At 39.2% G+C, this 24,495-nt stretch overlaps 2 protein-coding genes across 9 annotated transcripts in view; both read left to right on the top strand.

Moving 5' to 3' along the window:
• Positions 1-7,367, top strand: part of LOC122979780 (collagen alpha-1(XI) chain-like) — a 45,741-nt gene extending 38,374 nt beyond the window's left edge. For all 3 annotated transcript variants that reach the window (XM_044347511.1, XM_044347513.1, XM_044347512.1), the window contains 12 exons: positions 57-164; positions 268-321; positions 481-534; positions 619-726; positions 2,860-2,913; positions 3,026-3,061; positions 3,182-3,235; positions 3,514-3,832; positions 4,051-4,163; positions 4,364-4,432; positions 5,539-5,772; positions 5,865-7,367. In XM_044347511.1, coding sequence (XP_044203446.1) covers positions 57-164; positions 268-321; positions 481-534; positions 619-726; positions 2,860-2,913; positions 3,026-3,061; positions 3,182-3,235; positions 3,514-3,832; positions 4,051-4,163; positions 4,364-4,432; positions 5,539-5,772; positions 5,865-6,011 — 1,350 coding nt within the window. In that variant the 3' untranslated portion in view covers positions 6,012-7,367. The remainder of the gene's footprint in view (positions 1-56; positions 165-267; positions 322-480; positions 535-618; positions 727-2,859; positions 2,914-3,025; positions 3,062-3,181; positions 3,236-3,513; positions 3,833-4,050; positions 4,164-4,363; positions 4,433-5,538; positions 5,773-5,864) is intronic.
• Positions 7,368-9,166: 1,799 nt separating this feature from the next.
• The window catches only part of LOC122979779 (noelin-2-like), a 35,454-nt gene continuing 20,125 nt past the window's right edge, over positions 9,167-24,495 (top strand). The window contains exons 1-5 of one of the 6 annotated variants that reach the window (XM_044347508.1): positions 9,167-9,592; positions 10,787-11,135; positions 15,317-15,461; positions 21,248-21,397; positions 23,653-23,808. In XM_044347508.1, coding sequence (XP_044203443.1) covers positions 15,318-15,461; positions 21,248-21,397; positions 23,653-23,808 — 450 coding nt within the window. In that variant the 5' untranslated portion in view covers positions 9,167-9,592; positions 10,787-11,135; position 15,317. Of the gene's footprint in view, positions 9,597-10,723; positions 11,136-15,316; positions 15,462-18,133; positions 18,305-21,247; positions 21,398-23,652; positions 23,809-24,495 lie in introns of those variants that run through there. The other 5 variants (XM_044347506.1, XM_044347507.1, XM_044347505.1 and 2 more) reach the window with 5 other exon arrangements.

Genomic DNA, 24,495 nt, shown 5'->3' with positions numbered 1-24,495 from the left:
ATAACTTCTGAAAGCTCACAGCTTCTGAAGGTCACACTCTTTTCTTTCCATTTCAGGGTGCTTCCGGATTGGAGGGTCCCATAGGGAAGACAGGGCCTGTAGGTGCCCAGGGACACCCTGGGAAGCCTGGCCTCCAGGGTCTAAGAGGGATCCCAGGCCCTGCAGTAAGACAGTTTAACAAGAATGAAGAATTAACTGATAGAAGTGCAACATAAATGAAAAGATGGAGTTTAAAAAGTAATTTCTATCTCTGTGTTTGTCTCTTAGGGTGAGCAGGGATTAAATGGACCACCTGGCCAGACGGGACCACCAGGTCCCATGGTGAGATGATACATCAAATATCAGTTCTACATAATATATATGATATAATGCATAAATATCTCTAAATTATTTCTCTGAGAGCAGGAAATTGGTGGATTTTTTATGCACTGGCCACATTTGAATTTATGTTTGATCTCGTCATAATCCTCATTTTCTCAGGGTCCACCGGGAATACCAGGACTAAAGGGAGACCCAGGCAAGAAAGGAGACAAGGTGCGTTCATACTAGACAGACATAACCACTCACTCTGATGTTGACATAGCTTTGAGTTTGATCTCATTTGTGACACCTGTGCAGGGTCATGGTGGTCTGATAGGTCTGATAGGGCCACCAGGAGACATCGGAGAGAAGGGCGACAGAGGACTTCCAGGAAACCAGGGACTACCAGGTCCAAAAGGAGATGAGGTGCTGAAAACATACACATGCACAAACACACACACACACACATGCACACAAGCCTGCACAACCAACCAGGCAAAGTAGGCAACCTGTTCCCAGATTTCCTCATTAGTTGTCTGTGGTAATATGATATGATGCACCATGGAAACACAAAATCAAACCATGGGGCTTAAGAGGACTCCGTCATTACGTTAGGTGTGTATCAGTATGCAAAGTTCACAGTTAGCTACATACTGTGGTTTTAGAGTCATGGTTCAGTATGTTTTACGTACAGTGGTGGCAATCTTGAAGATCTCTGTTTTACTCTCTTTGGCGACACCATATGGCGATAATCGGTAATTGCAGGTGTGTCGTTCTTTTGCGCGGATAACGTTAACAAATTACTCTTGTTGGCTTTTTACTCACAAACCTTTTATTGCACTTACAGTAATGTAAAAAGTGTAGTTGTTGTCAACTCACCTGGTTCACTGTCCTCTGCTCCGCTGTGTATGCAGGAACTGAAACACAAGAGAGCAGTATAGAGAGGATATAGCGTGACCATAAATGACAGCAAAATGCAGCGGAGACTGTTTATTTTGTTATTTACCTAATGTATGTGTACCCGTTTCATTTCAGCTCAGTGTGAGAGTCTCTACTATGTTTTGTTGTCATTTATGGCCGCGCTACATTGTCTCTTCTCCTCTGCTCTGAGGAGCACTGAGGGGTGGGGCTCAGGCCTCCATGTGTGTGCTGCACACACAGCGCAGCACAAGAGAGACAGTTACTGTACATGCAATAAAAGCTTTGTGAGTAAAAGTCAATAAGAGTAAGCTTTTAAAAAAATAAGCCAATTCACACACAAGCAAATGAAGAGCGAGTTTGTTTAATCAGATCCACTGATTTGAATGCATGGCAGGAAAGTCACCACCGACACCCGGTTTGTAATAATCACACTCTTTAATAATACTGCAAATACAAGGGCTTTCATCAGTGTGCTAGAGGCTCAATCACCATTGTTTTACCTTATTCGGTGATAGACAGTGACTTAACAGACATTTATTTAATGAAAATCCCCGGAGATCTTCGAGATTGCCACTTTAACTACATTAATGTAAACAGAGCATAAATACAAAATTGGCTCATGGGCAGTAATTCTTGCAAAAATAAAATAATTTTACAGCAATTTAAAAAAGGCAATTTGTCTTTATGTCTTCAATTTCATAGAACCTTATAATTAGCATGTTTGATATCATTTAGCTGTTTCCAGACCTAATGTTATCTTCTTTGGGATGGACAATATCTACACATAGTGTCAGTTCTGATCCCTCAGTCCTCGTACAGGGGGTGTTATAAGAGGCTCTTCCAGCTCTGACTACAGTATATGCAGGCGGCTGGGCTAACTGACCAGCATGGTTTAGCTAACAGACAACTGACAATTTGTCAAAGCTTTTACAGATGCTGACATGTAGACTGTAATTAGAGTTTATTAAGGTAATAAGTAATCATTTAATTAATAGAGCTTACTGAAAGTTTGTGTTTATATAATGCATATTTCAACATATTTCAGATCAATAAGTTAATAAAAACAAGCACAGCAGCTTGACACGCGATAAACATGGTGCCAAGTATTCCATCATAAGGCTACTGAGATTATATAAATTGGGAATGATCCCACCTTGGTATCATCCAATTAAAGGCTTCAGATACTTTACAGAAAGTTACAATAACTTTGAGACATGTGCACATTATGCATAATGTACAAGTGGTAGATTGTTGTTTTTTTGGGGGGGGGTCTTGCAGGTTAATTAAAACCACGCATGCACATCTTTAAAGGATAAGGTTGGCAGTGTTCCTTATTTTCTGTCATAAAATCCCATGAAACGGTTGAAAACAACAATAAATTTATCTTTCCAACATGTATTGCCTTAGGTGTTGGGGCTGAATGCCACTTGCAGGGAAAAGAAGTTGGAAAGTTTTGAGAGACGCATTAACACACATATTGTTTGTTTTGCTCTTGGTCATCTGTTGATATTAAGAAAATATTGAATAATGCTGTCATCATCATATCTTCACCATCTCATTCTAACAACTAATGCCTTGTTACTTCCAGCAGATATTCTCTTCATCTGACAGTTTTGTGTCTTTTGTGTTTAATATCAGGGTCCAGTTGGCCCAGCAGGTCCTTCCGGCCCCCCTGGCCCCACCGGTCTATCTGTAAGTATAAAGGATAGTCCTTGTATTAGATGTAGAACAAACACATGACACCACTGTTAACATGAAGATTACTTGGACATCTTTCATCCTCTCTCTGTTTCCTCTCTCACAGGGTGCTATGGGTTCAAAGGGTTCTAAAGGAAACCAGGTAACTGTGATGTTCACTGTTTTATTGATTTGAATCATTCAGTGCTATCACATTGGAGCTTCATACCTCTCCACTACAACCCTCAACTGATCATCTTGCTTTCTGTCTGTTTGTATGTAGGGTCCAATTGGTCCCAGAGGAGACATTGGACCTGCAGGACCTCCAGGACCACCAGTGAGTTCTGCATACTGAAATATAAAACATTCAACCACTATATAATCACTATTTACTCTCTAAAAGCTATAACATCATCATCTGTGTTTTGTCGGTTTGACTTCACCTCTCTCTTTCTCACCTTTTCAACCACCTGTATCTGTCTGCTCTTCCTTCCCTTCACTTTTTTCCTCCTCTCCTCTCCTCTCCTCTCCTCTCCTCTCCTCTCCTCTCCTCTCCTCTCCTCTCCTCTCCTCTCCTCTCCTCTCCTCTCCCCTCCTCTCCTCTCCTTTCCTCAGGGATCGGCAGCGGTTGGGATGTCCCCTCTGCCAGAGCGAGGACGAAGAAGGAGAAACCACAACTTGGTGGATGGTGCTGCACTTGAAGAAGAGGAGGAGGAGGCGATAGATGGAGGAGAGGAGGAATGGATGCAGGGGGATCAGGCGGAGCGGGACGGATGGATGAAGGAGAAAGAGGGCCAAGGCATGGAGGAGGTGTTTGCATCTCTGTCCTCTATGAAAGTAGAGGTGGAGGGTCTGCGTAACCCTCTTGGAACATACCACAGCCCCGCCCGCACCTGCAAGGAGCTCTGGCTCCTCCACCCAGAGCTCCCCAACGGTACTTTATCAGCTTGTGACTCTGGCCATCTGTTAGCTGTCTGCCTGCATTATTCATTTTTTCTCCCCGTCTCTCTCTTCCCAGCTGTCTGCTTCTCCTTTTAATATCTGCATCTGTTTGATTTTTCTTTGTATGTTGTGTTTGGTGTCGACTGTGTTTTTAACCTTGAGTTTTTTGACCCTTCTGCCCTCCTCTCCTTTCTCTCTCTCTCTCTCTAGGTGAATATTGGATAGATCCCAACCAGGGTTGCCATAGAGACTCCTTCAAGGTGTTTTGTAACTTCACAGCACAGGGAGAGACGTGTCTGTCCCCTGACAAGAAGTTCCAGTCGGTTAGTATACGTGCCCACACACACACTTACACACAGATACACACACAATTGTTGACCATCTGATAAACTGTTCAAATCCAACAGGAGCCTTTGCCAAAAGCTACAATGATTTCTCAGAAAGAGACTAAACATTATTTAATCATCGTCTTTGTGTTGATTCAATGAATGTGTCACTGATATTCATGTTTGTTTGCCATCAGGTGAAGCTAGCAGCCTGGAAAGGGGAAAAATCTGGCACCTGGTACAGTAAATTCAGGAAAGGAAAACAGGTATAGTGTGATTCTCAGTGTGTGTAAGTGTGTTTTTATAGAATACTTCATGAAAAAGGACTTAATATGTGAAAAAACTTAATTACAGTTAGGAGTTTAATTATCTATTAGGAGTAGAATTATCAAAAAAGCGCTCTTCACTTTATAGTGTGAGTTTTCAAAGCAGCATTTACAACATTTGGCAGATGCTTCTATCCAGAGTTTTTTAAAGTGCTGTTCAGTTTTTATGATTATGACAGACCTAGACAGACATTTGGTGGCAATCAGATCATGTCAGTGATGATGTACAGGAGCTGCTACAGGGACTCGTTTTCTGATTTACTCACAAGCCTCAGCTAATTTCCTCATGCAGATTTCCATATTGGGAAAGACAGACCTCCCCCTGTTGTAGAACACAGGCTCGTTTCACCAAATTTGCAAAATACAAGCAGCGACTTGCAACATGAGATGATCTCCTCTCGAGTTAATTTGGACACGTTTTACTAGTCAAAAGAAACACCTTACTTCTTCAGACTCACAAATTTATCTGTAGTTAACAAGTGACAAACATTTGTGAAACTTTTGTGAAATTTGCAAAATTTGAGATCCACGTGAAAGCCATACAGTACTTAATGAAGAACGCGGGACACACAGGTGATGTAAGAGTAGGAAGCGGGTCAGGGTTCTCATCCTTGTTGCTCCACTGCTAAATAAATAGATTTTTTTAAAGCGAGAGAAAGAAGTGTTACTGGTTAGCTGAGGGACACAAATTAAAATAATAATAAGTACTACTTATTATGTAAAACAAAACAACAAAACAAAGGGTTGGCAGGTGCCTCCAGAACAGGAAACATGTTATAAAGACGCTCCAGGCAAGGTTAGATTGGAAGGGTGTTGCTCCAGCAAAGCCTGAAGGAAGAAAGGTGCTGGTCCATTCTGGGCTACATTGAAACCCTTGTTGCAATTGTGGGAGATTTTTCCTCTGTTTACCATTATTTGTAGTCAGTGGGGCCGATTGAATCTTGCATGTTTTAATATAAATAAATATCTTTTTTTACTTTTTTAATCTTGTTTACTGAATTTGGACTTGACATTATACTATTGTGTATGTGTGTGTTCCCCTCCAGTTTTCCTACTCTGGGTCGGACGGCGTTCCAATCCACATTGTCCAGCTGACCTTCCTGAAGCTGCTGAGCGCGACAGCCAAGCAGACCTTCACCTACCACTGCCTCAACTCCGCCGCCTGGCTGCACGCTGCCACATTCAGCCACGAACACGCGCTGCGCTTCAGAGGCAGCAACGGGGAGGAGCTGACACACGAGAACACACATTACATTAGTGCACTGTACGACGGGTGTCAGGTGAGTGACACGGATATATATGTCTGAGTGTGAACATACACACGCCTTTTGTTTGTCTTTTTTGATTGTTCAATTGTGTTTCTCTGCTGTAGACACGCTCAGGGCAGGAGAGGACGGTGTTGGAGTTTGATGCTCCGCTGTCCACCACGCTCCCCATCATCGACGTGGCTGTATCCGATTTTGGAAAGGGGAACCAGAAATTTGGTTTCCAAGTTGGCCCAGTCTGCTACAACGGTTAATCAAACCATGGGAGCCAACAACAGGAGTAATTTAATAGGAAAAAGAGCCACGGACACTTTTTACATGCAGGGAGAAAACTACATTCAAGACTTACCTGGTGCCACATATTTATAAGTCGATTTACCTACAACAGTGTTCCTTCATCTAAACATTGATTCTTTCATACACACATTGATTCACTCAGACTGTCTGGTACATTCACCTCTCACCACTGACACACATACTGTGTTTTCAAGAGCAGTGCATAAATGTATTGACTGTCAACCATATCCTCAGTTACACATGTTTTTTTCTTTCTGTCATTCCTCTTTGAAGGAGTGAGTGGTAGCATCCATGTCTGGTTACACATTTGTTGATCTATGCACTTAGTTCACATTTTTACATAATCACACACAAGTGAATCATCTTAAGAAATACACCATATTTCAGCAACATGTTGTTCTGTGTTATCAAACCTCATTTTGTTGTGTTGTTAACTTTTTTGTTTGTTGTTGTCATTTTGTTGTTATAATTATCTGTTATGTGATGTATATTGGAGTGTAATTCATCACGGTGCTATTATGTAGCTCCTTGCAGAGTGCATTTCTTTGTAAAAGGGAACTGGGGCAGTGCATTTTTTTTATATTGTGAAGCTGTGTTTTATATTTTTTCAACATAAACCAAACTGTGGTATGTGATTGCCTCAAGGTCTTTCTATGCATATTTGTATTGGCAAGTGACTGAGTAACATATTTTAATAAAAGTACATAATGTACATTTAAGTTAATATGATGAGATTTAGTTTTATTGAATGCATTTGTTGAGCAAAGCCAACAAAGAGGTTTGAGGAGCAGACAGACACAGCTGCTAACGCTCTCCACCCAGGGAGTGTGCTCTATTTATTAGCTTTCTTTCGCTGTTTGGATGGGAATGTTGGTCGTTTGCTCACTCGGTCCACCACTTTGCTACAGACTGAAATATCTTAACCATTATTGGATGGACTGCCATGACATTTGGTTCAAATTTTCAGTGTCCCCAGAGGATGAAGTTCACTGATTCTACATACTGTATTCCCCTGACTTTTTCTCTAGCGCCACCATGAGACTGACTTTGTTTTTTAGTGAAACGTCTCAATATCTTGGCTGTATTTCCATGAAACTTGGTACAGATATCAAAGGTGTCCAGAGGATGAATCCTGATGACTTTGGTGATACCCTGACTTTTTATCTAGCACCACCAGCAAGTCTAAATATCACTTACCCAATGAAATATCTCAACATCAACTAGACTGAAACATTCATGCCCCTCAGAGGATGAATCCTTCTGACTCCGGTGATTCCTTGACTTTTCATCTAGCACCATCAAAAATGTAATTTTGATAATCGAAGAATCTGTTTGTTTGTTTGGTTTTTTTTTAACAAAAATGCCAAAAATGTCCTGGTTTCAGTTTTTCAAATGTGACAATGTAATGCTTTTCTTTGTAAAAATGATTATCTTTGGGGTTTGGACTGTTGGTCAGACAAAACAAGACATCTGAAGAATCTGGGAAATCATATCAGACATTTTGTCTATTTTCTGACATTTTATACACAAAAAAAAAGATCAGCGGATTAATCCATAATGAAAATAACTGTTAGTTGTAACCCTACACACGCTAAACGAAGATGGTGATTCTTGTTGTCATTGTGAGCATGTAAGTATGCTGGCATTAGCATTTACTTCAAAGCACCACTTTGCGCATTACAGCCTCACAGAGCTGGTATGGCACTAGACTCTAGTCTTGTTAGGTCTGCACTTTGATCTGTTTTTACAAATATTTAAATTACACTATTCTTAACATGGTTACAGGGTGATTGATGACCACATATTAATGCATGTCAATTAAAAGCATTTTTTAAAAGATGTAAGTAGAGTGATATATGACCGCACCAGATGGCTTCTTAAGCACCCTTATCCTTGAAGGTCAGGAAAAGGTTAGGGCCAATCCATTTAATGCCTTGTAATTGATCAGTTAATCTTAAATGATATTTTTAAAGCATCTGGAAGCCAGTGGCGGGATGATAAAAAATGGTTGCAATGTGCTCTTACTTTCAGCTAAAAGCCCAGCAACTGCTTTTTTGAACCAACTCCAAAGTGCTTTTGTACAATATGGGGAGTTAAAATTGTCAGGATAGGTTTAATTTAAGCTATGAATAACTTTTTTTCCAGGTCACCAGGACCAGAGATCTTTTTGATATTGGTATTATTAAAAAAAAAAATTGAGTCAAAGAGGATCTCCAGATTTTGGGCAAAGGACTGACTTTTGGTTGGCATGAAGCCAGGTTTGTCATTAGTTTCCGCAAAGTAGAATTGTATGGGGCTGTGTGTGTGTGTATGTGTGTGTGTGTGTGTGTGAAGTGTGCAAGTATTCTGTATTCATTGTGCGCTGCAGCTTGAGCATACATCATTAATACTTCTCTCTCCCTGCCTCACTCTTCCTTCATTCACCCTATTTGGTGACCCTTATATCTCTCTCTCTCTGTTCTGCTGTCTGCCGTGACATCTGCAGTACATCTAACAGGGACATTTCCAATGATACTAAAACTTTAATGAGGGGGAGCAGATGAACACAGCTGATCCTGGATTGTTTAGCCGCTAATTTTCAGCCATGAAATATAGATAGAATGACATGAAAGTCAGTCCCATCATTTTTAACTACACCCAGAGTGGGAGCAAGCATATTTTTACTCTTTCAGCTAACCCTATACCTTTCATGAGGAAGTTCTACATCACTCAGTTTTAGAGCAACAACTAACAATGATTTTCATTGTCAATTAATCTTTTGATTATTTTCTCGATCGATCAGTTGTTTGGTCCATAAAATGTCAGAAAATGGTGAAAAAAGACGATCACGGTTTCTCAAAGCCCAAGTGACGTCTTCAAATGTCTTGTTTTGTCCACAACTCAGAGATATTCAGTTTACTGTCACAGATGACTAAAGAAACAAGAAAATGTTCACATTTGAGAGGCTTTTGGACATTTCTTTTGTAAAAAATGATTCAAAACTATTAATCAATTATCAAAATAGTTAATAATTGGCAACTAATCAATTAATTGTTGCAGCAGTACTCAATTTTATCCTTTTCAGTCTATGTATGAAAAATAGAAGACAATCCCCACAGGGAAAATATAAAAATGAAAGGTAGTTATATTAGTCCTCCTCATACTAAAAGCTTTTGCTCTTCTAGTGTTAAAAGTGAGGCATACTATTTGAAGATACAAACAATAAAGCATCACTCTAATCCCTGTCTTAAGCTAACCTACAGCTAATAAAATTGTCACTTTAGCCAACAAATTAACAGTGGCTAGCTAGAAATGATTAGCATCTATTTGTCTACCCCTGTCTAAAATTAAGGACTCATAATTCTAAAAATTATAAACAAAATGTTAACGGTAAAACTACCCATTATCATTTTTAACTGCATATGAGCCTGGCAAGCCTAGCAACAGTAACTAGGGGGCGTGGCATAGCTAACGGTCAATTTGATGGGAACAGTGCAGCATAAACTTCTAGTCTTTAAAGGATGAAAGAATAACCTTGGCGGTTCCCTGACTTCAACCAGTAGGTAAAAAATTCACTTAAACATGTTAAATGTTACATGTGAAAGATCTGCATGTTCACTAGTTTACTGGGAAAGTTAGTGTCCTCTCCTAAGATGCTGGTGCTAGCATTAGCTTAATGCACATCTTATGTTACAGGGATTTAGGACAAAACAATATGGTTGCAACTAATATTGTGATATTGATAATAATATATTTAGCAATGTTTTTCCTGATAATGATATCATGCATGTTAAATGTATTAAAAAGTCATGTAAAATAATCAAACTGATGTTCTGTGTGATGAGTTGGGTTCAGACAAGCTTTACTTCAGGCAAAACTCTTAACATGTGTAAAACAATATTGAATTATTTTGTCAAAAAAACTTAGCATAAGGTCCACTTATTGTAATTTTTTTTTTTTTGGAGGCAGTTTTCAATTTTGTTAGATTTTTCAACATTTCAAATTTTGTTGCTACAATGTGCTTGAAATTACAAATTTGGACTTCTGAAATAAAAAAAACAACAACAATATCACAACAATCATATCATTAAGATATAATGCCACTGAAAGACAATAAATATTGCATTAAATATATAATGATTTAATGTTATTGCCCAGCAGCTTACGAAGGCACAACCATCAGACTGCAACTAAAGATTACTTCCATTGTTGTTTTATGAGTCAATTATTCACTTGATTAATTGATTAGTCGTTAAAAAAATCGTGAAAAATACAATACGATTTCTTAAAATTTAAGTTAACAGTCCAAAACCTAAAAATAATTGAAAACAATATAAAATAGACGGTGGAACTAGGGAATGTTTGATATTTTTGCCTTAAAAATTACTTACATTATTGATTATTAAAGTAGTTGCCAATTTATTGTCTGTCAGTCAACTAAACGATTACTCGACAGATTGTTTCAGCTCCAAAAAATTATAAGTAAGCCCTATTGTTACACTGTATAACACTGAACTCTAAACAAAACTGTTAAAACTTATCTTCAATAATCTATTTCCACACTAGTTCTATAGTGTAGCTTCATGAGGCCAAAACCAACAGCACTACCTCACATGTAATCTGTCACTCACAAATGCATGCACACACCCATTAACTAACTGTATATCCACTGCCTGTGTTGACGTAACAGATAATCATCCTTTTTGGCAACTCCTCCTCCCCTACGCCCCCTCTTTCACCTTCTCCGAGACAGTTGTCCTTTCAGTCAGCGCCAGAGTGACTCTCCTCAGCATGCATCCAACAACAGGACTGTGTTCCTCCACAGCCAGAGGGGATTCAGTCACTTCAGCCCAGGCACTACAGTAGTCCACAACCCCAAGGCTAAGCAAGGGAGGGGTGCAGCCCCAGTGGTACCTGAAGTAGACGCTGGAGTCTCTCTGAAGTGCTCTGTGGGGTCAAAGTGTGTGCTTCATTTTTTATGCCTGGTGTGAGCCAAACCTGGGTAAAGATCAGGGAGACCTGAAGGCGAGAGAAGGATGGTGATGGGTCCACCTGAAGCCCTTTGGCTCCTCCAGCTGCTGTTCACTGTCTGCTCATGTAAGGTAAGAAGACACTGTGCCCCTACCTCCAACTCTTTATCCCTGTCTTGAGGCATGGAGTGTGACTCTTGTTGATGTCAGACCTCCCAAAATGATTGCAGTTGTCCAACTTTACATCATATGTCCAGGGAAAAAGTTCTTGGAGACTAATTTGTAATCTTACCCTATGGAGAGATAAAGTGCTCTCTGTCAGATGACAATTTTTAAACTGTGCTGGAATTCAAAGCATAGAAAAAGCTTCTCTCTTATTTAAGGCATGCCTTTTTGTTGCATGGGCAAGATATTTGTATCTCTCAAAAAACATGTCTTGTTTAAAATTTCCATTTACTGTCACCCTGGAAAGTAAATAGAAATTTGGCTTTCCAGGGTGAAAATATGAGCCTCTACTACAGCATGTCTAAAGAAATGAAATGCTTCATGGGTCCACAGCATAAAAAGGACTAGATAATATTTCAGACCGACATCTTCAGAGTCTTCCCTCCAGTTCCTCTTAACTGTGTTTAGAGAAATCACCATCATTTTTGTTTTTTATTGTTGGTTTTACTGCGCCTTCTTATGGCTTATTGTTATGGTTGATTATTTTCTTTTAGTTATGTTCTATGGTGTATTTTACAACTTTGCTTTGCTGTTTTGCTCTCTAAAAATGTCTTCTTCTTCTTATTATTTTTATTATCATTATTATATATTTTAAATAGAAATACAGAAAGGGTACTACCTGAATTAGTGACCATAAATATCCTGAAGGTGTTTCACACAGCTAGGTTGTCATGTCGCCTCTATTGTGCCCCTCCATCTCTGGATGACTGTGTTATCCCTAAGTGCTGCTGATTGAAATATTCATGTTAGTTCAACGTACTCGCTGAGGGGCGTTTTATGTATAATCCATGTGTATCCTGGGGGCTCTTTACTGAAACAAGAAGGCATGTGCATGTAACCGCTGATGAGAACAAAGGCACAATAAAACATTTAGTACTGGCTAGTTAAATTGTCGACACATAATCGCTTCAGGCGTAAAGCAGAGAACAGGCATGTTCTTTTGTAGTTGTTCATCTTGCCACAGCAATTAATGTTCTGTTTTGGGTCATGGACACCCAGGGCCTTCTTTAACAGCTCAAAAACTGTACTTAGCATACTTTTTATAAGCTTGATACTATTTTCCCTAATTGTAGGAGAACTGCTTACGAACATTATTTTGACCTGATGACATGTTTCACAAGTCTGATGTGGAAAATGACTCATTACTTCTGTTCTGGGTCTCATGAGACCCCAGCTGTAAAACACAGTGATTTTCATATGCTCAATATCTGTCTATCATATTGTACATTTATTATCACTTAATGAACTGGCTTAGAGTCAGTGATAAAAACAGGAATCACACATAAGCCTCTAAAATGACAATTATTGTCAACTTAAGATAAAATTATATCATAATAATAATCTTAGTCAGCCAGGTCAGTAATGACTGCAGTGTATGGATGAGTGTAGTGTGCAAAGAAAACACAAAACCCTAACCCAGATGGCTGGTGGAGGCCTGGGAGGAAGAGAAGAGAAAAAGGTTGGAAAGGAAGCCACTTAAGTTGGCTGAAGGCTAAACTACCCAGGTGTAGGTAGTTTCCTGATATTACCTACACCTGGGTACATTCCTCTCTAACACTTCCTATCGGCTCCTAAGCCAGGAAGCCAAACCAATCTCACAAGCAGAAGGCAAAGAGAGGGACCTCACACTGCCAATTATTTGCTTAATTAATTGGTTCATCATTTGCTCTATAAAATATCAGTTAATAGTCAAAAAGTCTATTACAAGTTCCCAGAGTCCAAATTAATGTCCTCAAATGTCTTAGTTTTTCTGACCAACAGTCAAAACCCCAAACAACCAGTTTACTGTCATTGAAGACGAAGAAAACAAGCAAATAATCACATTTCAGAAGCTGGACCCAGTGAATTTTTGCCATTTTTGCTTTTAAAAAAGCTGAACGGACCAGTGTGTAAGATTTAGGGAGCTCTATTGGCAGAAATGGAATATAATGTTCATATATTTTAATTAGTAGGTTCTCCTACACGCTTGGAAGGGGAGGGTGAGACCAGGGGTATTCAATTGGTTGCAATGTACAACCTCACCCAGGATTCCACTAAATCCTACACACTAGTCCTTATAATGGTGATTCAATTATGAAAATTGTTGACGATTAATTGATTCTGGCGACTAATTTTGACTAATTGCTGCAGTTCTATAGCAATGCTTTTAGCACATTTAATTACTTTGTCACTTTCATCAAAAGTACAAACTCAGTTTGTGGCAAAAGGAAGGGCAAGTCCTGTTGGCATCCCTCCCTGGCTATTGCTACTGCTATTGCTGCTGTTATTGTTATTGTTATGATTGTTGTTATTCTGTCCGTCTGTCCCCTCCCTCTCTCCCTCCCCCCTCTTTCTATCTCTCTCTCAACCCAACCGGTCAAAGCAGATGGCCGCCCACCAAGAGCCAGGTTCTGCTTGAGGTTTCTATCCGTTAAAGGGGAGTTTTTCCTTACTGCTGTCGCCAAGTGCTGCTCATGGGGGAATTGTTGGGTCTCTGTAAATTAAAGAGTACGGTCTCGACCTGCTCTATGTGAAAAGTGCCCTGAGATGACTTTAGTTGTGATTTGGTGCTATATAAATAAAAATTGATTGATTGAAAACTGAACATATTCTGTTTTAATGAGGTCAGAAGAAGAAATATTCAAAAAACTATGATTATATATTATATTATATATTATAACATATTTGCATATACAGCAGGTCTGTGGGAACCGAAAAACAATGTTATAGTTACACAGCAACCCAATTTTAAAAAATTGTTTAATATAATTTATTAGGGCTGCAAATAACGATTTTTTCATGATCAATTGATGTCATCAAATGTTTTGCTTTGTCCAAATAACACCCAATAAAACCCAAAGATATTCATTAAAAAAGAGCAGCAAATCCTCACAACTGAGAAGCTGGAACCAGAGAATGGTTGGCCATTAATTGATTATCAAAATACTTCCTAACTAGTTTTCTGTCAGGTAGAAAATATTTTAATTTATTTTTCTGGGAACATAAACACATTCCTCTCAAAACTGTCAACACTGTCTTTATTTTATTTTGGGAGTGTGTTGCTTCCATGGAAACGCTGCAGCTGCAGATCAAATAAAGCATCTTCCTCTCAAGTTTTGATCAAATTTAGTGTGAATCAGCTTGCAGACTTTGAAGAGTTTGATGGTGGGAGCCACATGGTGGCAGTGTTACATCAATTTGCAATGTGCGTAAAGCACAACTACACACAGACCAGGGACAGGTCAATCCACAGCATTGTGCTTTCATGTAGGCGTTTGCATGTAATCAATATCAAAGAAAGGAAGGGAAAAATGGACAGGGAGGAAAAAGAAAGGGAGGGGCTGACTGCAATGAAGGTGAAACGGAAAATTAGATGAAAGGAAATGAGGAGGAAAGGAGTAACAGCGAGAAAACAGGATAAATGTTGTGTGGGATTTTGTGATATTACTTCATATTTCATGTTATGCGCTTGTTCATTTAAGCAAATATTTTCAAGAGGAGAGTGTGCACATTTTATTAAGAAGTTGAGAGAATAGATGAGAGCATGAGTGAGAGGGAGGGATGGAGGAGTGTGTCTGAGAGAGGGAGAAAGAGAGAGGGAGGGTGGAGGGAGGAAGCGCCAGAGAGTTAGTGGATAAATAAGAGAGCAGCTCTGGCTCAGCCTCAGCGTCTTACTGCCAGGCGGAGGAGGGAGTCCAGGACACACACACACACACACACATAGGCTCCAGCTCAGAAGGACCTACCCAGCTGTTTCCAGGAGCATCTCCTGCAGACTGAGCTGTGCTTTGGATGTTTGGACTCTTCACATGGAGGCATCTGGAGTGTCTTGTGCTCCAGGATTTATCCTTTAACCTGTGGCAGTGTAGGAGCAGAGACTTCAGCAGTGGGACGACCCAAGCTGTGGTTTTTATCAGAAAACGCTGAATTTTGGATTTTTGAGCTGAAAAACTGTTGAGCATGTACTGTATACAACGTTTTACCTGTAGCATCATGTTGTCTACCTGCCGTTTTTAGCATGACCGCTGTCAACAGTTTGAACTGTGTGTGAGAGGGCCAGGCACAGTTTCTGTTTGTGTGTGTGTGGTGTCTGAATGTGTGTGTGTCAGGATGAGTGTTCCCATGTTAAAGATTGGCGCGGTGCTCAGCACTATGGCTATGGTAACTAACTGGATGTCCCAGACTCTGCCATCCCTGGTTGGACTCAATGGAACCGTAATCTCCCCTGACGGCACACATGAGCGGATCGTCAGTGTATGTATTCTCTCTATATATATATACAAACACACACACACACACACGCACACACACACACACACACACATATATATATATATATATATATATATATATATATATATATATATATATATATATATATATAATTTATTTATTTTCAAAACAAATGGAACAAATGTGTTTTGGACATATTTTTTGTCATCAGAAGTTCATCTTTCACACTCTTTAAAATCTGTAGTCAGTGAGTTAAATAGCACAGATTTTTTGGCAACCCGCATCTGAAGTTATTCTTTTAATGTTCCCTCACATGCTTCTGTCAGCTGTTTTGCACACATCAACACCCACTCTCAGTGCATATCGAATAATCTCTCTAATGTGACATGCAATGCATTTGATATTGAGAAATTTGCTGCTTGTGGTTGCAAGAAAACGCACAGAAGATCGAGAATTAGAAGGAAAAAGAGTCAAATTTAGGGATCAACACATTGAGGAACATTTAGCCTACATGCAGCAGATATTTGATCTGTTCACTGGTGCAGAAAAGCACAGAAGGCACAGAAAAGAAAAGATGCACAGAGGAACAGATTTAGAACAAAGCTGGAAAAAAAAGCAGTGTGTCGCTAATGTGAAGAATAAATAGTACTAATAAATAAATAAATAACTGTTTCTGTTAATATGAGTCATAGAGTACACATGTATAGTATATACCCACACACACACACACACACACACACACACACACACATCCAGGGGTAATAGGATTGCTCTCTCTCTGACTTACTGGGGTGATATTTCTCCTGGGGAAGGCTGACTCACCCATGGGACAGCCAGCGATTTGTTGCCCTAGCAACACCCTGGCAACCCTAGACATGTAGATGCTGGACCAATACACACACAGGTCTCTTAACTCTGTATATATATGTGTGTGTGAGTGTGTGTGTGTATTAGGGCTGAACGATTTTGAAAAAATATCTAAGTGCGATTATTTAGACTGATATTGCAATTGCGATATGATTTGCAATATTAGAGGGAATGATCCTTTTTACATCATTATTCTCATTTTCATTGAAAAACATTTTAAAATGGTATGATTTTGATTTGAGATCTGTACCAAACAAAGATGTTTTCTTAAGTCTGTAGAATATAATGTGTAGGTCAGGACAACACTACAACATGACAATATTTAATTTAAAATGGTATTTTGACTTGAACAGAGATTGTGCCTCCTGCAATTTCGAAATTTTAGTAGGCTATACTACGATTTCAATAAAATTTCTATTAATTGCTCAGGTCTAGGGTCTATAGGTGTGTGAGTGAATGCTTTTGTATTTGTCCCTTCTCAGGCTTTGCATGATTTAGCTTTCTGGCTCGAGAGGCAACTCACAGCTGCTGTGTGGCAATACTTTGCAAGTTCAGCAAAGTGCATGCAGTCTCATGCAAGTAGACGCCTACACACAACAACAGGCGCACTCACACACACACACACACACAAAGACACACACACACACACAAGAACTAGCTGAGGACAGATGGAGTAGTCAAAGATGCAGTGTTGCTATTTCAGGAGATGATTGACAGTTAATAGAATGAAAATCTCACAGTTCTGAAGCTGTTACATTGTGCATCAGTTTGATGTCGTGTGAATAAAAGTATGATTTTATTCACAGTTGTGGTTCACAAACACAGTTCCTCCCTTTCATTGACACCACCCATCAAGTTCAAAATGTGTTCATTCAAACTGATTTTAAACTGGATGTTATTTAACACTATTGATTAACTAAAAGTGTATATTGTTACAATATTCATTTCATACAATTGAACTGTCAGTATTTGGGTTGGTTTGGTCAAGTGTGCGTTCATACTACTACCGCAGTTTTAAACTGAACTGCACTTGGCGTGGCAGAAACCGGATGTTTCAACTATTTATCCATTACTTTTACTGTACCTATCTTTTAACCATTATCCATGACTTTTAGCTCATCTATTTTAGCTATTTATTCTTTACTTTTGGCTACCTATTTGAGCTATTTATGCATTTCTTTTAGCTATATGTTTGAACTATTTATCCATTACTTTGATCTGTCTTTTAACCTTTTATCCATTACTTGGAGCTAACTATTTTAAGTGTTTTTCTATTACTTTTAGCTAATTGCTTAGATTTCCCTGCTTGCTTGGCAACACACTTACAATCACACACAATGTACTGTAGTGTTCAGGTGTTACATCTGACTCATTATGTAGATTTAGTTTTTCAAGTTAGCTGAGCTACTCCACAATCTTTCCATGTCCCTCCTGGCAAATTATAAGTACTCCTGGTTGGAAATCACTGAGCTAGATGACAACATTTAAACAGACATTTAGGTTTTTGTGTATGAAATTGCTGTTATGCACATTTTTTGTAGGCTATAGTATGTTTTCCTTTGCCTACTGCCTCTAATTGAATAACTTTCGCAGGAATTTAGCTCTGTACTCTCGCTCTATTTACACTGATCTCGATCAGTTGAGTAGATTTTTATTATTTTTCCCTTGTGTGAAATGAGCCCTTAGGTGCCGTATGTCCTCCTGTGTTTAATTACATCGAGCAGTAGGCACAAACGATGCTTATATTCTCATCCCATGCATGTCCTCTTCTTTAACCCCCCCCCCCCCCCCCCCCCCCCTCCTCTATTAGCTTCATAGTGAACAAGACTTCAAGGTTACCACACCAAACCCAGCTGATTGATTTATCAGATGTTTCCCTCCAGGCCTCCACCTCCCCTTCCCTCCATCCTCCCAGATTCCTCCTTTGTCGTTATTCTTTTTCAGGGTTTGTAGGGCAGCTCGTCTACTGGCGTTTCTCAGACAGATTACTGTGGCAGGTTGGTGTGTGTCAGATTGAGCTCAGCTGTGCCTTTGCATTGTTCTGAAATGTTAACACCAAGTAGGTCAAACTGGAGACCTGGTTAAAACTCACGGAAATTAGCTCATGATTCCACTTGTTCTCTAATTTAATGTGTTGTGACTTGGGTCCGACGCTCACACCCTAGGGAAAAAATGCACTTGCCTCAGTGCTACTTAATGAGGTCCCAAATAACCCCCCAAAAAAGAAAAAAATTAAAAAAGAAAATGTTCCTCCGCACGTGTCATTATATAACAACCTAGGTGGTATTTTAGAACAATTAATAAGTACCTCATAAATGCATGTGTCTTGCTGTGTGCTGCAGCCTTGAAAATCACCTCAACAAATCCATGTTGCTCTTATTCAAAAGTGTTTGCATTATTGCTTACGCAACAAAACATTTTAAAAATGAAAATCATGGCCATAAGAATTAAATATCAGAAGCATGTTAATAAAAAATTGTGAAAATGACCAAAAATCACCTCGATCCACCTTGATTAAACACCAGCGATAACTGACTTTTGGTCACTTGGCGGCAGAAGAAACAAGCTGTAAACACAACACTGACATCCAGTAGGTTAATATGGGAAACTTGTTAGCAAACACATCTAGGGAGCAACATTAGCATTAATCTTAAGTCTTGTTTCTGGTGTTTCCATCCATTAATTTCTTGTAGCTGTTTTTGGTCTCCACCTGTATGGAGAAATATCTGGCTCCACCATGTTCACCATGTTTACCATATGATGCTGCATACCGTCTTTTTTTTAAACACCTTTTAGCTTTTTTTTAGCTTCCTGCTGCAGCCAAAAACGACGCAATGAGAGCAGTTAGCGTAAATCAAAACAGTAAAGTTGCAGGCCAGGAAACCAAAACAATGAGCTCAAAGACACTAAAATGCTCCACAGACCTGAGGTGAAGTGCAGAGTCAGTGATAATCGTACATAATATTCAAGAAGAAAAAGTTAATTTTAGAAATGTTTTGTTTCATTTAAATCAAATGATGAAGGTTAAAAAAAATTAACTTGTCTGTCAGTTGGACACGTTTTTAATATGTAAATAAAATGGTAGCAGCAAGAATAGAAGTCCTTCATTAATTCTGGACTTTGAATAGGGTAGATATCATTTTGTGTGCAGAATTGTGGGAGCTCTAGGGAGCCGGTGACTTTTGCCAGAGAGAACAGCAGCTCCGGCTGTTGATACAGAGGGTGGAAATTCTCCAGTTATGCTGCTAGCTTTCCTGGACACAGACATGTGGGAGATGTCAAAGCCGATTTCAGCTGCAAATAAGAAATATCCAATTTACACACAGATATCTATGGTGCACTCAAGTACAATAAAGTGCAAAGAGCGTGCACTGTCCTTTTTGCAAACGTAAATGGACAGTTAAATCACAATACCTGTCCAGTTGAGAGATCATGAAACCTTGCTGAGATTTACCAGCATGACAGAATTAGACAGCAACAGTTTTTAAGGAAAATATGTGTCCACCGTTCTGACTAAAGCCTGACCTGAATAACATGCTGAGAGAATGCACAAAAGAAACAGCTTCAGTAGTATGAGTCACTGGGTCCCTTTGAAGCACACATTTTACACTTTGAAAAACAGATTCACACAAAATAACAAAAACAAAGCAAACACAATAAAATAAGATAAAATGCAACATGCAAACCCTCAAGGGTTATATAATGTAGTTTTAGCAGTGACTGTATTATGTGTGAAAAAAGCACAGTATGCTTTACTGCTATGTTAATGTTAATTCTTACAATTTTTACAATCTCACCCTCATATCAATATACATAAAATGATGAAAGTGAATATACTGTACTCCTGGATCTTTTTTTAAAAACATATACTGTATGTGGGAGGCAGGATTAGTATGCAGCCTGAGGGTAAGCACTTCCTGAGGGATTCCATAACATCCTTGCAAGTGTTCATGGAACTTAATAAAAACGTGTGTGTGATACATACAGACATAGAAACATACAGTAAGTGTGTGCATTCATCATTCTTGTCCAGGTCTTGTTTCTGTTTCCCAAGGAGTCCCAACGATATAATGCTCCCTATAAAAATGTTTTTGTTACATTTAGAAAATGCACAACAGAATGCGCAATTTGGACATTAAGAGGGTACTAGATAGATTTTACAGGCTCATTAAAACCCTGGTAGCTGAATGGATATTGTGCATGCTACATTTGTTGCATGTCATATCAGCTCCCTCCCCTTGTTTCCTGCCTGCCACTTCACTGTTGACTGCCCAATAAAGGCAAAAACACCCCCCAAAAAACCCTTAAAATTTTATATTATTGAGTGGATTTTTTTATATACAAAAATGCCTTAAAAGTCATAAGGGGTGGCTGGAGCAATCGCAGATTATGTTCAATAAAAATCGTATGTGAATTTAAGTATTCATTTAAGAAGTGTAATATAAATTTAGAGCTGAAATGATTGATTGATTAGTCAGTCAACAGAAAAATAATCTGCAACAATTTAGATAATCGATTAATCGTTTAAATCACTGATCAAACAAAAATGCCAAAAAATATTCTCTCGCTCCAGCTTCTCAAATGTGAGCATCTGCTGCTTTTCTCAGTTTTATATCTCTGCTGATCTTTGGGTTTTGTACTGTTGATTGAATAAAATGAGACATTTGAAGACGTTATCTTATCTTGGATTCTTAAATTTGTGACAGGAATGATGATAGACAGATTAATAATGAAAAAAAAGAAAAGAATTATTAGTCGCTGCCAAATATATATTCAGTATAAAACACACAATTCAGTGTAAAACTTGAACCTTGAGCTACAGCGAAAAACAAAACAGAAAAACATGATTTACTTTGAATTTCACTGATAGCGTAAATACCTTCATCCGTTCATGATATTCATGCAGTAATATCATTAACAGAGAGTCTGTTTGTGTGCAGGGTTTGTACCCGGGCTCAGAGGAGGGCTGGCAGGTGTACAGCACAGCTTCAGATCCTGACGGCAGGTGTGTTTGCACGGTGGTCGCCCCTGCACGGAACCTCTGCAAACGAGACCCTCGGAGTCGACAACTACGCTTGCTGACTGAACAGGTGTGTGTTTGTGTGTGTTTGTGAGTGCATCCCTGCATGTTTTAGTGGTCAGCATGACAATGTGGCAGGGGAAAGGCAGCGTACTGGAATGAAATATTCACTGGACTGTCTCTTTGTTTTGACACTTGCAGAAACACACATGAACAGACACATACACACGCACACACACTCAGGTTTCACTGACAGATGTATTCCTGATACATCAGTAGCTGTATCCTCTACAGACTCCCAGTCATTCAACATGCCAAAAGAGTTTAAACTCAAAGGAAATACTGACAGATGGGAGGGAAAGAAATACTTTGTTACATATTGCAGAGCGCAGCTCTCTATATGACTATTTGTATGCTTGAACGTCCATGTGTTCTTATATATGTTTATATGCATATATGTGTGTGTGTGTGTGTTTATGTAAGGATATGCATCGATTGCGTAAGCACATTTCTCATAATGTAATGTATGTGTCCTCAGAGGTAAATAAAAGTGATTTATGACAAAAGTTGATGAATTATTGAACACCCTCAGGCCAGCAAACATTTTTCTGAGCATGGTACTACAGCAAGGCTCACACATGAGACATATATATATATATCCTGTATTGGCATCAAAGTACAAGTCCAGCACAGCACACTGATGATAACATACAACTCTTTTTACATAATCTATTCTCTTCACACATAAAGAGTGAGGAAAATGTACATGAACACAATCAGAAATAAATTATTTAAATTATTTAACTCAGCGTGTCTCTAGAAGTGACATGTAGATCTTGCTGTGCGTGTATGTGTGTGTGTGTGTGCGTGTGTGCGCGTGTGTGTGTTTACATGTGTTGTGCTCTGATTTTTCCACGCGTCTCAGTCCTCCCCAGCATGTGTTACAGCAGGAGGATGTGTGGGTGGGTTTTTGCCTGAGTGTTTGTTTGTTTGTTTGTTTGCTTGCATATCACTTCTGGATATCTGGGTCATTTTTATGATGGATTTTTTTTTTTCACATTTGTTTTTCCGTTCAATATCAAAAGAGATTCAAAGTATCTGGTAGCAATTCAGGAAGGTTAATGAGAAGAAGTGTGGGAGTGTTAGTTTCTTTAGAGCTCAACATAGTGTAGGTGAGAATTTCTTGTTTAAATGGATCTAATGAGAACTTCCTTCAAAGAGAAATATCATCATTGTGTGTATTTTGTCTTTATTAGTCCATTTTGAGATATCAGTATCTGAGGTTTATGGTGCCACATGTCTTTCCAGAATCAATGTCTCTATTCTGGATCATCCACAGACCTCTCTGTGAACAGGTTAGACTGGAACCACTTTCTGCCAAAGAAATAGTCCCTATAAGAACACAGTTTGTTTTTTGTGATATGTATTAGCCACGCTCTATGGGTGGCAATGTCTGTTGGTTGTTCACCATTTTGGTCCACACTGAAACAGCTATGGCAGGGATTTTGTACAGACATTCATGGTCCCCCGAGGATGAATCCAAATGACTTTGATGATCCCCTGACTTTTCATCTGGCACCTCCTTCAGGTCAAAATTTTACTTCACCTGTACTTTGGTTTATGACCAATACCTGCTAAACTTACTACATTTCCACCAGTTTCAGCTTAGCAAATATTAGCATGCTAACACGCAATAATAAGATGGTGAACCTGGCAAATATGACCTGCTAAACATCAGCATGTTGGCATTGTCATTGAGTGCATTTACATGCACAAGAGTGTCCTGGTTTTTACTCTTATCAGCGTTTTAATCACATTCTGGATACAGCATTTACTTGAAACATGAGACACCTGGTTATTCATATCTTGAATGCACACACAAAAAGCAGGTTAGTGTAGAGTAACTGGGACAGCGTTCCTGGACACTTTGCTGTTGAAATTTCTACAGTAAATGTCATTTTTTTAATGCTGTAAGTAGCAACTGTAATCTCCACTGGAACGGGGTGGAGCCAGAAAGATGGATATCTCCCAGTCAGATTGATCCCAAATTTATCTGCATGGCTAGATACCATGAGGTATACGTAAGAAAATATATTTTATGTAATTCTGGTGAACTATCCCTTTAAGTTTCTCATCTAATACCATTCCAAACCACAACAGGTGTTTGGAAACAAATAACAGGTGGCATCCAAAACAAATCATAAGCATTTCTGGCAACGCAGGATACTAACAATAATCACTCATAATATTAATCGTGTGTGTGTGTGTGTGTATGTGTGTGTGTGTGTGTGTGTGTGTGTGTGTGTGTGTGTGTGTGTGTGTCAGGTTCAGAACGTGAGTCAGTCCATGGAGGTGGTAGACCTGAGGACATCCAGAGACCTGCAGTACGTCCGAGACTCTGAGCCCCTGCTGAGAGGAGTGGATGGACGTTTACACACTTATGTGGCCAACCCCCGCACTCTGACGGCTAAGGGCCTGCAGGTACACACACACACACACACACACACACACACACACATAGACACAGTGTAAGACGGTCGCTGTAGGGAACACATAACCTTTGGTGTGAAAACATTGATTTCACGCATGCCAAGCTGAAGTTTCTTGCCTGCACTCAGACACGCGAGCATCTTTCTGAAAGGGGACAAAAATTGTCTTGAAGCTGTCAATTTGCTGGCTTCATGTCCACTGTGTAAAAGCGTCACACAGCCTTGTGCAGAAGGTGCCAGCAAAGCTGTAGCATCACTGCACATATTAAGACTTAGAGCTGTCCGAAAATCTTGAATGAGTCTGATATGACTGATGATGATTAACGATGAAATTTACATAATATTGGCACAGAAAAGCAGAGGGAGCTCATTTGCAACTTCGTTTTTTTAGTTGTTGGTGCTTTAAAATTTGCAGGAGAGAAGATAACTCACTGGATAAGTCTTGCCTTTTATTGAGGGAAATGTCTTAAATGTCTGCAGTTGGCAGCTCAAGACTCCTAATGACACTGACCTAAATGTAATAAAATCCTGTACTCTGTCACTGGTAATTTTGCCAGTAAGCACTGATTTGGGGATTTATGCCTTGGTGGCTGTGTAGGTGAAGACTGAGCTAAATTGAGATGAAAAGTGAAAGTTTTTTAGACATTTAGGTTACATGTAACTGTCATGTCACTTTATT

This window comes from Thunnus albacares, chromosome 3 (assembly GCF_914725855.1).
Source record: "Thunnus albacares chromosome 3, fThuAlb1.1, whole genome shotgun sequence".
Lineage (NCBI taxonomy): Eukaryota > Metazoa > Chordata > Actinopteri > Scombriformes > Scombridae > Thunnus > Thunnus albacares.
Note: the sequence above shows the minus strand (reverse complement) of the source record. Positions and strands in the feature narration are given on the sequence as shown.